The sequence below is a fragment of the Vipera berus genome (genome assembly GCF_964194415.1).
Source record: "Vipera berus genome assembly, chromosome: 5".
Lineage (NCBI taxonomy): Eukaryota > Metazoa > Chordata > Lepidosauria > Squamata > Viperidae > Vipera > Vipera berus.
In genome coordinates this window covers 60,899,837-60,912,286 of record NC_138207.1, presented here as the reverse complement: position 1 = coordinate 60,912,286, position 12,450 = coordinate 60,899,837, and the positions used below count along the sequence as shown (strand labels likewise).

The 12,450-nt window shown below is 40.4% G+C and overlaps 1 protein-coding gene across 1 annotated transcript in view; it reads right to left on the bottom strand.

Annotated features, from left to right (window-relative positions):
- Window positions 1-1,921: 1,921 nt before the first annotated feature.
- Window positions 1,922-12,450, bottom strand: part of BTBD16 (BTB domain containing 16) — a gene marked incomplete at both ends in the record, with an annotated part of 53,588 nt that continues 43,059 nt past the window's right edge. Inside the window, 5 exons of the mRNA XM_081328569.1 lie at window positions 1,922-1,990; window positions 3,520-3,708; window positions 5,174-5,272; window positions 6,607-6,684; window positions 9,482-9,564. Of these exons, the coding sequence (XP_081184695.1) occupies window positions 1,922-1,990; window positions 3,520-3,708; window positions 5,174-5,272; window positions 6,607-6,684; window positions 9,482-9,564 (518 nt within the window). The remainder of the gene's footprint in view (window positions 1,991-3,519; window positions 3,709-5,173; window positions 5,273-6,606; window positions 6,685-9,481; window positions 9,565-12,450) is intronic.

Sequence of the window (12,450 nt, the reverse complement as noted above, 5' to 3'; positions counted from 1 at the left end):
TTTTACCTACCTCGGAAGGATGGAAGGCTGAGTCAACCTTGAGCCTGGTGGGATGCGAACCTGCACTAATTGCAGGCAGCTGGTGTTACTTAAGGAGGCATTAGCCCACTGCTCCACCAAGGCTCTGTGCAAATAAAAAACGCCCACTCACAGGAAGGCATGAATTTCAGTACTGTTATAATTTTATTATTTTCTTTTGTAGATAATTGTTGATAACCACCAGTCCTTTGACTCTATTACCCAGTTAGTTTTTGGAATAAAAATGGATCATTGGTTGAGAAAACAAGGGATGGGAAGAAATCAGACCACAGCTATTAGTTTGTTTTTCCTAGGGTAACCATAGTTCACTATTTTCATCATCATAATGAAAAGCAGACAAGTGCTATTCTTCTTAGACATCCTTATCATACAGTAAAATGAGAACTCTGTTTCTTAGTAAAGAATTAGTAGAAAAGAACTGGAGAAAACACAAAACAGATTTTAGGTTTGGCTTTTCATTATGATGATGAAAATAATGAACTATAGTTACCCTAGGAAAAACAAACTTATTAGCTGTGGTCTGATTTCTTCCCATTACTTGTTTTCTCAACCAATGATCTATTTTTATTCCAAAAACTAACTGGGTAATAGAATCAAAGGACTGGTGGTTATCAACAATTATCTACAAAAGAAAATAATAAAATTACTGCAGTATTGAAATTCATGCCTTCCTGTGAGTGGGCGTTTTTCATTTGCACATTATTTAAATACAGAAGGATAATCTTGTTCTTAATTTATCTCTGAAGGATGAAGACAAATTTAATTAAAATTCGTTATAAATTCTATAAAGAACGTATACCGGTATATCAAAAGAATTTATATACAGGTAGTCCTCAACTTGAGACCATAACTGACATTGGAATTTTGGCTGTAAATCATTGTGGTCATTGTACTAGTTCTAAGTTGAAGACCACCTGTATAAAGAAAAATTGATAAATTTCAATAGGTGTCCAGTTGCTCCAGAGCACAGAGAATAAGGAAAAGGAAAGCAACCATTTCTTAACCAAATTCAATTTGATGAGAGCCTGATGGAACATATCTTCTCCTGAGAAGTTTTGTGCTGAGTTTTCTGCCTTACAGTTGTTAAGATTAAAAAGGGGGAGAAAACAGGTAAAACATGATCTGATGGTTAAAGGATATCAACATCTGCTCTAATTGTCATGAATCATGCCTATTGTATATTCATCTGGAATCATCTACAATTTTTGTGCTTCCTGTGGAATTTGTGCAGTGGGAGGGGAAGCTGGAGTGGGTTGGCATGGTAATCTTATTGCTTCATCACCACTATTTATGGGAATCACAGTGAAGTTGGCTGCAGGCCAGCTGGATAAATTGAGAGAAGAAAGAAATTAAATTTCTTCTACACATGGAAAGTCGTTTACTTGTTAGGACCATACCGCTGATTGAAATACATGCTTAAGGAGACGTGAACCAGATCTCCCTAATATGTTACTCCAAGATTAGTTAGATATTGGTTACATATTTCAGCATTCCCAGTCAATATGACAATCTTACTGAAGGGTACCTGGTTTAGGAAGGTCAAACTATTTATAACATTTGTCCAAAGCAACATAGGGATAAGGCCAGGGGTAGGCAACCTTGGCTCTTTTATGACTCGTGGACTTCAACTCCCAGAATTCCTGAGCCAGCATGGCTGGCTTATGAATTCTAGGAGTTGAAGTCCACGAGTCATAAAAGAGCCAAGGTTGCCTACCCCTGGATAAGGTCAATGTCCCAGTGAGTTGAATATGATGAGAGACGGTACAATTTATTTTCATGCTATAGAAACTGTAGTCATTTGCGGGAACATCTCCAATGCTAACTCTCCTTTGTTTGCTAGATGTCAGAATGAATTCACTGATAGAGGAACAGACGTGATCTTTTAAGATGATGGGAAAAGAAGCGAAAATGTCACATAGATGGGAACCGGTGGTATTCTTGCTTTCAAGATCTATGTTGGGAGGGAAAAGAGGAAGGGTTATCATGTGTCTACTTATGGGACCAATAAGACAAAAAATGATTTTCTTTTTTGCTAGAAAATGAGATACACCTGCAAATATTCACTCAGCTTGCCTAGAAAGATAATATCTAAAGCAGGGGTAACTGGCTGGGGAATTCTGTCCACAGGTCTTAAAGTTGCCAAGGTTGGGCACCTCTGATTTGAAGAATTGCTTCTTTTCATTTTAACCTTAATAATAACCTTAACCTTTGTTGGAAAAGCTCCCCTTTCTGACAGAACCTCCTCCTATGAGAACTTTGCCTTATTTCACTCTGATGGTTTCTTAGTAATGCATAAGCTTGAATTAGCGTGTAGACTATCCATGGTCTAGGTAGGAGAGCCATCCCCGACTTTTCTGGCTCTGCAGACCAGCAGCAGCAGTGGTGGAGAGAGGAAGCTTTCGCTCATATGCATGCCGCTTGCGCAAATGGAGCTTCGCATGCAGCTTGTGTGGCCCCAGTTCCCAATGGGCCGTGGACCAGTTCTGGGCCATGAACTGGGGATTGGGGACCCTGGTGTAAGAAATAAAGGAAGCTCTGGTGCCCATCCTAACAGGGTCGGGACCCTGAGATTGACGTGCTCAGTTGCAGGCCCTCTCAAAGAGCAGAAGTGCTCCTCCTTTATGTTTAATTTAATTTAATTTAATAATATTTCTATACCGCCCTTCTCCCGAAGGACTCAGGGCGGTGAACAGGGCAAGAATAAAAATACAGGATTACAAAAGTTAAAAAATGATTAAATACATGCCCATATACTAAAAATACATCTTAAAACCCCAATAAAATGACAATAACAACCCCCCCCCAGTCCCCTCATCAGGCCAGGCCAGCTTGTTCAAAACGTTGTTAAAGAAACAGTGAATAAGGCCCTTTTTTAGAAGGACATTTGGGGAGGACAAACTTATCTAACTGTGGTAATTGTTCTTTTAATAGTATTTATGTTTTTATTTGTTGTGGATTGTTCCTGATTTCATGAATCTTTTGTGGACCTTGTGATTTGATGAGCCCTTTTTCTTTCATTTATAGTAGGTCGCCAAATCAACGGAAGCGGCAACATACAAATTGTTTATTTAAGTAATCAGATGTAACCGGGCATGTTTTAAATATTGTGTTTTCTGCTCTGTCTTGATTTGTTTTTTCCATCATGTGAATTTATATTGTCTAGTCCTATTTCAAAATTATTGTTCAAAACCATCTCTAAGACATTTTAATTGAGAAGTGCATTATAATTATTTCACATGTTTACACAAATATTTTGTAATTGTTTAAAAAGTGTCCGAATAACTGCATTTTTTGTCTTGCACTTTGTTCCCATGTAATCCTTAGATCACTGTTCATGTAATCCAGGCCTTTGCCTACAAAGTTATTTTTCTTAAATAACCCAGAAGGCCCAAGAGATTACTGAAGCTCTGTCCTGATTTCACTGTTTACCACAAAAAAAGTTTTAAGGTAATTAGTATATTTCTTTTGCTTTTTCCTCACCTTGCTTTTAGAAGAAGGTTTCTTAACTCCAAACCTTTGAGTAAGCCTTTCTGTGGTGAATTCTTCCCACTTTTCATCTATTTGGCACTGTGCTTTTATTTCATACTCAACTTCCCGTTCTTTCTGTAAACTGACAGGACTACGCTCAGCAGTAAAGTAAGAAATAATTGGATCTGCATGTCTGACTCTCTGAAATGACAGGGGGTGGGGTGTCAGTTCAGCTCTTTCCTCACCGAGGTCTATTTGCTGAAGTTATTCAAAAGCCTTTACTAATAAAACGCTAACATATGACAGGATATTGTCACTCCGCTGGCACTATTTAAGGATTTCATGAACTTTTTTTTTAATAGAGAGAGATTATTTTGGCAAGAAATGCAAGGGGGGAGGAAGATTAAGCAGAGTGATGGGAACAAAGATCAGGAGAGAAAAACAGTATAAAATTTCTCTTTTTCTAATGCTGCCTAGGGCCCTCTTTCAGCACATTATCACATGGGGCATCCTGAGTCATATGACCAAGCATAACCAATCATCTCTGCATACCAAGGTGTAAACCTAAGGCCTGGATCTGATCTTGAAATAACAGATCAGCTGAGGAAATCATTGGGGTCAAGAGAGGACCAGTCACCCTGCTACACACCTTGATCACACAATACAGAACTTCAAGAGAAGCACATGTCAGTGTTGTCCAATATGACACTCTTAAGATAAGTTGTGCCTTAATTCCTAGAATTCTTGACCAGTGCAAACAACTTATCTGGAGAGCATCTGAGTAGGGAAAGTGAGCTTACTGGATCTGCAAATATCTAGCTATCTAGACATAAATGGAACATAAACTACCAAAATATTTTCCCATGTGAAAGCCTATAAAATAAATGGATACTGCCCCAGAGCCCGCACACATACACATGCAAAAATTTCGGCAAGGCTCCATTATTTCTTTCCTCCTTACTGCCAAAATATTAAAGGTATAATCTTCTTTGTGTTTTTTATCATGTTGAATGCATATTCTAGCTCAATTTTTTTAAATTCATGTTTATTTATTCAAATAAAAATGTTGAAAATCATTTGATGCCACAGCATGCTCTGTCTATTCTGCTAGCGGTCCCCAACCTTTCTGGCACCAGAGACCAGTTTTGGAAGAAAAAAATGTCTTCCATGGGGCAGAGGTGATGGTTTCATGTGCAACCTAGATCTTGTGCATGCACAGATGAACCTTTGCTCACTCATGCACCACTTGTGCGGCCCCAGTCCTAACAGGCTACAGATCGATACCGGTCCACTACCCAGGATTTGTGGACCCCTGTGCTAGAGGCTTCTTCCTCTCCTGATCCTTTCTTCAAAATTCATTAGATTAAAAAAAAATCCTTAACATGGGACTTACTATATAAGGAAGAGGCAAAGCCACCAATACTAAGCACTTAAGTGATTTCTTTTCAGGTAGACATATGTAGATTATTGTTCCCCAAGCTAATTTGCTCATTATACGAGAATATATTTTCATCTTCCACTATCAACATAAGTCAAAATAGCTAAAGTTATCCTTCTGGGTGTAGATGATAATCGCCTACAGACTGTATAATACTTTCAAACAAATAAATACCGGTAGTTAGAATATTACTTTGAACCTCAAGGATCATAGAAATGCTGTTCTTACTTTCATGTAAAAACTGTATGCTGAAGCGTCATGTTTTATTGCTTTTAGCTCAAAGAAGAATCCATAAATGGAAATTACTTCTGCATGATATCTTGGTTCCTGAAATAATCAGCATGTTAATGTATATAAATAAAGGCATGCTATTCTAGGGTCTTAAAATATCAGAAAAGGATCAGTTATGACAAATAAATAACTCATTAATGCCTCATTAATTCTCTATGGGAAAATTTGCATCCTTTTACTACTTGTTTCCTGTATCATTGTCCACAAATAATGTAAGTTATTAACTGAGATTCCATTCATGTATATATTACATTTGTATGTGTATATATAGTTTGTAAATATCCCAAATTCTTCAAAAAAATATTGTTGGAAGAATAAGAAAAATACAGAGACTAATCTAACCAAACTTAAGCATTTTGATGTCTCATTCAGTTCGGTGAGAGAATTTAGCATGTGCTTAAGATTAAAATACTTATTTTTCCTCAAAGTAATCCCACCAAATTCATTAGGATTTCTAACAGATATATCTAGTATAGCATTGCAATATCATTTTCTCATCATTGTAAAATCATTGCAATGCAAACCTATATGTGTTTATGCAGAAGTCAGTTGCATAAATTTAATGGGATTTATTCTTTAATCGAATGCGTGTAGGATATATCTTACGTACATTTAATTTGTAAGTATACAAGTTTTTGAATCTCTTTGGGTAGAATTATGATAAAAACAAATAAATTTTAAAGCTTCCATAAACATAGCTGCTGTCAAAATAATGAACATTTTTTTCTTTTTTGTTAAAAACAGCAGAATGAAAATCCCAATGCCCTGCATATATATGTTACAGTATGATCTCTATCGCCCACCTTCAATTTGCCAATTATAGGTGGGATGTTAGTTGAAAATTTCTACAGTGTAGATAGATTAGGGATAAATTGTATTGCAGTCTGTTTCTTTGGTTTCAGCAGTGCACTTAATTCCCATCAATATTGCCCTGGAAGATTGTGTAAGACAGGGGTGTCAAACTCAATTTCATTGAGGGCCGCATCAGCATTGCAGTTGCCCTCAAGGGGCCGGGTGGGTAGGGCCAGGGTGGGCGTGGCCTGCTGGGTGGGCGTGGCTAGAGTGCATATGCCCTACTGGGTGGGCATGGCCAGCTCTACATCGTTCGCATCAAGGGTGCCTATGGGGGCCTGGGCAGGAGTGGGACAGATCTGAGGGTCTCTGGCAGAAGGAGGGTCTCTGGGCCAGGGCCAAGGCAGTGGGGGCCGTTCCCTCCCTGTTTCCAGGATGGCTTCGCGGGCCACAAGAAACCATTTCGCGGGCCGGATCTGGGCCCCGGGCCTTGTGTTTGACATGTCTGGTGTAAGAGATTCTGTTGACTGCATTTTGTCATTTCTCCCACTTAATTTAGCAAGTTCTTCACAGCTTACCTGCGTGAGCATAAGACCAAATCTCACTGCCTGGGTGTTAAAGTCTGCCTGAAAGGCCATGTCACCACCATTCTCTAGCTGAAAGGAAAATAAAATCTTTCATATTATAGCATCCATAAATTTGGTATTTTTATTTAAATATATTATACAATAAAACTGAACAGAAAATGCAATTGAACCTTAGCTGTATGATAATTTTCTTATCAGTTTTTATAAAATGTCACAAGTTTTCTGTTTTGGACAGCATTTATAATTGTTTACATCTTACATCATTGTTCCGTATGTCACACTAGTATGACCTGCTTATGTGAGTCGTGGCATAGGGAAGTTCAGTATGTCATGCAAACTTCAAAACTTAACTAAGTGACCCAAAAGATCATGAGCTTGCCCATCTGAAATTTTGTAAGATTTGGGCAAACACAGACATTTTGCAGATTTTAGAGTTCCGCTAAGTTCTGCTAAGACATGGGTACAATATATTGTCACCCATATCACGATCACCTGTAATACTCTCACAGATGACCAAAGGATTATTTCTGCCCTTTGTAATGTCTTGTAGAATAATTTAACGATATATTGACACAACAATAGTTGGATGACTCTAGAACAGACATGTCAAACTCGCGACGCCACGTGACGTCACGAGACGTATCAGGATTGTTTTACCATTGTCAGCAATGGGGTGGGCATGGCTTCCGGATGATACATCCGGCCCGCGGGCTGGCAGTTTGACACCCCTGCTCTAGAAGATGCTATATTTGACAGATCAAATGACCCACACTCTTAAATCTGATATCTAAATGATAATGGTTTCATGGCTTCCTGATTTTTCCAACATTCCTGACGTTTAAACTGACCTATTAAATGATTTAACTGAACTATTTTTCAAATAGAGAATGTTCAAACATGTTCAAACAGAGAATTATTTACGCCAGGATGAATGGTCAATGAGTTTCTTCACAAAGTAATGAAAACATTCGCTATTCCTATTTATATACTAATATCCAGCACCTGATAAACTTGTCTGATCTCAAAAAAGAGTTAATCAAGGTTAGACAGTAAGTGGGACATTACCTGGAAATGACAAAGCTATAGACTAGACTGGGGGGGGTGTTGAATAAACATCTTGGAAGGCTGGGTTTGCAAGGAGATTGTGGGTCAATTAATCCGTAGAATGGATGCTGCAACACTGGAGGTTTTTAAGAAAAGATTGGGCAACCAATTGTCTGAAATGGTATAGGGCAGGGGTCGGCAACCTAAAAAAGAAAAAGAGCCACTGGGAACCGGTTCCATCACAAATTAAAAAAAGAGGGAGCCGCGTGCGTGTGTCCATGCACGCGCATGCGCAAAAAGGTTTTTTGCGCATGCGCGGACGCACGCGGCTGCCATTTTTTTAAAAATGAGATGGAACCGGTTCCCGGTTGCCCGACGGCGACGGCCCGTCTGCAAAGCTGCCGCTTTCGGCAGCTTTGCAGACGGGCCGTGGCAGCTTCCTCAAAGAGCGGCGCCCCTGCCCATTCCGAGAGGTGCGCGCGCACCTCTCCGAACGACCGGAGGTGCGCGCGTACCTCCGCGCGAATGGGCAGCGGTGCCGCTCTTTGAGGAAGCTGCCGCGGCCCGTCTGCGAAGCTGCCGCTTTCGGCAGCTTCGCAGACGGGCCGTGGCAGCTTCCTCAAAAAGAGAGGCGCCCCTGCCCATTCCGAGAGGTGCGCGCACACCTCTCCGAACGACCGGAGTTGCGCGCGCACCTCCCCAAACCTTTGGGGAGGTGCGCGCGTACCTCCGTGCGAAGGGGCAGCGGCGCCGCTCTTTGAGGAAGCTGCCGAAAGCAGCAGCTTCCTCAAAGAGCGGCACCGCTGCCCGTTCGCGCGGAGGTACGCGCGCACCTCCCCAAAGGTTTGGGGAGGTGCGCGCGCAACTCCGGTCGTTCGGAGAGGCGCGCGCGCACCTCTTGGAATGGGCAGGGGCGCCGCTCTTTGAGGAAGCTGCCGCGGCCCGTCTGCTAAGCTGCCGCTTTCGGCAGCTTCACAGACGGGCCGCGGCAGCTTCCTGAAAGAGTGGCACCGCTGCCCATTCGCGCGGAGGTACGCGCGCACCTCTCCAAAGGTTTGGGGAGGTGCGCGTGCACCTGTCCAAACGGGCGGTGCCACTCTCCATTTGGAGAGGTGCGCGCGCACCACTGCCCGTTGGAAGAGGTGCGCGCGCACCGGGCGGCTGGGAGCCGCAAGAGACGGCTCAAAGAGCCGCATGCGGCTCCGGAGCCGCAGGTTGCCGACCTGTGGTATAGGGTTTCATGCTTGACCAAGTTTTGGATTAGAAGACCTCCAAGGTCCCTTCCAACTCTGCTATTATGTTATTCTTTTACAAAGACAGTAGCAAACCAGTTCTGTTCACTGCCATGACAACTACATGGTTGTGAACATTCAGTTATCAGGACTTGGAGAAGACTTTTTTCCCCTGCATCACCTTCAAGTCAAAAGAAGTAAACTCTTGGGTTTTTTTCTTTTTTCTTTTTTGTAAAAGTCTTTGCAAAATAAGAGTTAAGTATTAATTTGCAGTCTGGACAATGCTCTTGTTACACAATGTGGTGAAACTGATTCACTTATCATATCAGCTTCATCACACAAACTTAGAAGTGATATTAATATGGCCATACATGTTTCTCCGGTATGTGCGACTGTGTTCTATATTTCTGTGTCTGGAACTGGGTAATGCCATCAAATATAGAAGTAAAGTCCCAAATTAAAGTTTTTTGTTTTCATGCAGTGTCCCTGCACATATACAAAGGTATGTTGTGAGAATACCTCCTATGAAAAAGCTAGAATATAAAATCAATCCAGACTGAGCCATTTTCACACTAAGCATACCAACTCACTGCATGGTAATGATTGGACAAGATCCTTGTAAGCCACGGCAAAGGAAAGAAATTTATTTCCCATAGCTCCTCTAGATGTCTGCCTTTGGAAAAGACAAAAGCAACAATTCAGTTGTTTCATTTATATTATTCAGTACCAAAGAACTTTCCAATACAATAGGGAGAGTAACTTATGGGCAGATTGGCTAGGTATAATAAGAATATAACAGGAATTGAGATATATGAGGTGAAGCTGGGTTTTTAAAATGCCACAGTTTATGAAAGAACATGAACAGTAGCTAAGAAAGCTTTGGGATAATTACTCCTCCTTACTTTCTAAAATAGGATTATTATACAACAGGCATTGGACAAGATCCCCTTTATAGATCCTACCTTGTGAAACCCACTCCATCAGCAAAACATAGTTTTATAGGATAGTCTGTCTGCTTTTGGAAACCACTCATGGCTTATCTGAGGATCTGCTGACTGGACAAGGAATCTCAGCAAGGTTCTTGGGCAATGGGAGTGCCATCACCAGAGTGTTTGGAACATTTTATACTGTGAACCGCCCAGAATTGAGTTGCATCAAAATTGAAATAATTTGCTCTTCTCTTCTTTCACTGAATATTTCCTGCACAATTTTTCCTATTCCTCACTGACTACTCACAAAAGTTTTCAGCCTCCTGGCCTTTTATCTATGGATCCTCATCCATTAGCCCTACCTGTCTATCCTGCTACACCAATCTGATTATTTGTGTCTGGCAAATTATACACCAAATCTTTTCTTCCTGTGTCACTATCTCCTCCATCACTGCCACAATCATGAATCTGTCATTATGAAATTTATCTGCAGCCCTTCCCAAACCTTAGGAATCTGGATTTATACCCAGTGGGTGAGCTGTAGTGGTACTACTGAACGCTTTCCTAACCTATCAAGATTGATTATGTTTAACTATAGTTAGTTTTTTGTAGCTTAGGCTCTTGTGCAAGACACAAGTGCCTTTTTTAAAATGGCCTTTGCCTTCCAATTAAAATGCCCGGAAAGAAGCCTGACAATTGCTCAATAAAACCCTGGTTTAGAAGCACGTTAAGGCAATTCATTACTCCCGGCTGCACTTTTCACCCAGTGCTCATTCCTGCTTTTGCTTGTAATGTTAACAGAATTAAACATTGTTAAACAAAAGCATTCTTGTGTCAACAATGCAAATAATCTAAACTTGTCAGAGTTGAAGTTTTGCATAGTCTTATAGTCATGCAGTTCTTCCTGTCATGTGTTTCTGCCAGCCAAACATGCCAAGGATCAAGTTTAACAACACTGGCCCAGTTTTCTATTCACCTCCTTTTGGGATGTTCACACAATGAAAAATAGATTTGGCAATCATTTTTGTGTAATCACTGCTGAATATTTCTTATCATTTGCTCACAACAGGGGTGCAAAGAATGTCATTTACCCCAGTTGGGGCCTCTGTTTTTTTTTGGGGGGGGGGAATTAAAACAAAATGGATGGCTTAAATCTTCCAATATTATAGGATATTCATTTCACTCCTTAAAATGCTTGACTCTCTTGTTCCCAAAGGCCCTTGCCCAATGTCGCAATGCAGTCATCAACATATCATTCTAATCTTAAAGTGACCTCAAGTGGAAATTGCATAGCTTTGATTTAAGGCAGTGTTTCTCAACCTCAGCCACTTAAATATGTATGGACTTGAATTCCCAGAATTCCCTAGCAAGCATTCTGAGAAATTCTGGGAATTGAAGTCCACACTCTACAAGTTTCAAAGTTTGAGAAACATTGATTTAGAGAAAAAAATGCATCTGAAATCTGTGAGGTGGAGATTTTAAGTGCTTCTTCTGGATTGAAAAGAATAAGTATATCATCAGCCTGCAAATGGCAGCAATTATTGTCAGAGCTTACAATATAGGTAAGTTGTTTATTTTAAGGAATGTGAATAAAGAAGCTTTCCGCTCATTTATTCCTCTGCCACCACAACAAGTAGACAATACATTTCACATAGCTGGAACTATATACGTATCTGATGTACTGATTAAAAGCTAGACTTGGGGTATTGGGGAGATTTGCCCTCACTGGCTAACATGTGCCAGCCACTCTCTTTCAACCCAATCTCTCTCACTGAGTTCTTGAAGACAAGTGGGAGGAGGTAGTGTTGTGGATGTTGTCTTAATTTCCAGAAGGAAAGACAAGAGAGAGGGAGAAAGAGAGACAGAGAGACAGAGACAGACAGACAGACAGACAGACAGACAGACACACACACACGCACACACACACAGAGAGAGAGAGAGAGAGAGAGAGAGAGAGAGAGAGAGAGAGAGAGAGAGAATAAGCATGGTGGTTGGGAGTTATGATTCCATCTCATCTGGTGGGCATCAAGTCAAGAAAAGCAGTCATCAGAACAGAATGTTGCATGGTTAGATCCACTGTCACAGCACTGATTAACTCTTGGAGAACTTGGGTGTGTCAAAGCAATGTGACTGGGCTTGGTCACTCCCAAATGAGTGATCCATGCTGTCAAAGCCAGCAGAGCCATCATGCTTGTCACAGACCCATCCAAGTAAAAACAAAGAAAGCAGGACTTACCTGTTTTAGGGGCCTGGAGCCCTACCAAATCTAGTATCAGTTAGATTATGCTTTTTATAATGTATTATACTTTAAAGTATCAAATGCATGTTTGTACTATTTCCTTATGTATTATTAAACAAGTGGTTGAAGATGAAAAAATATAAAAAATATAAACACTTTACAGATTCAAAGAGTAACTACTTTTTTCTTTATATTTTGAAGTATCAGTGAAAGTTAATTATGGGGTAGAAGTGGGACTGTACAAAATTTGGAGTCCCTTTCCTTAATTGAGAAAATCTATGAAGGCTTTGCAAGATGTCAGGAGATATCATAGTTCAATCAACTTGTTCCCAAATGGAAAAAATATAACAGAGAAAATGTAGATAGAAGAATTTTAATATATTTTTGTATG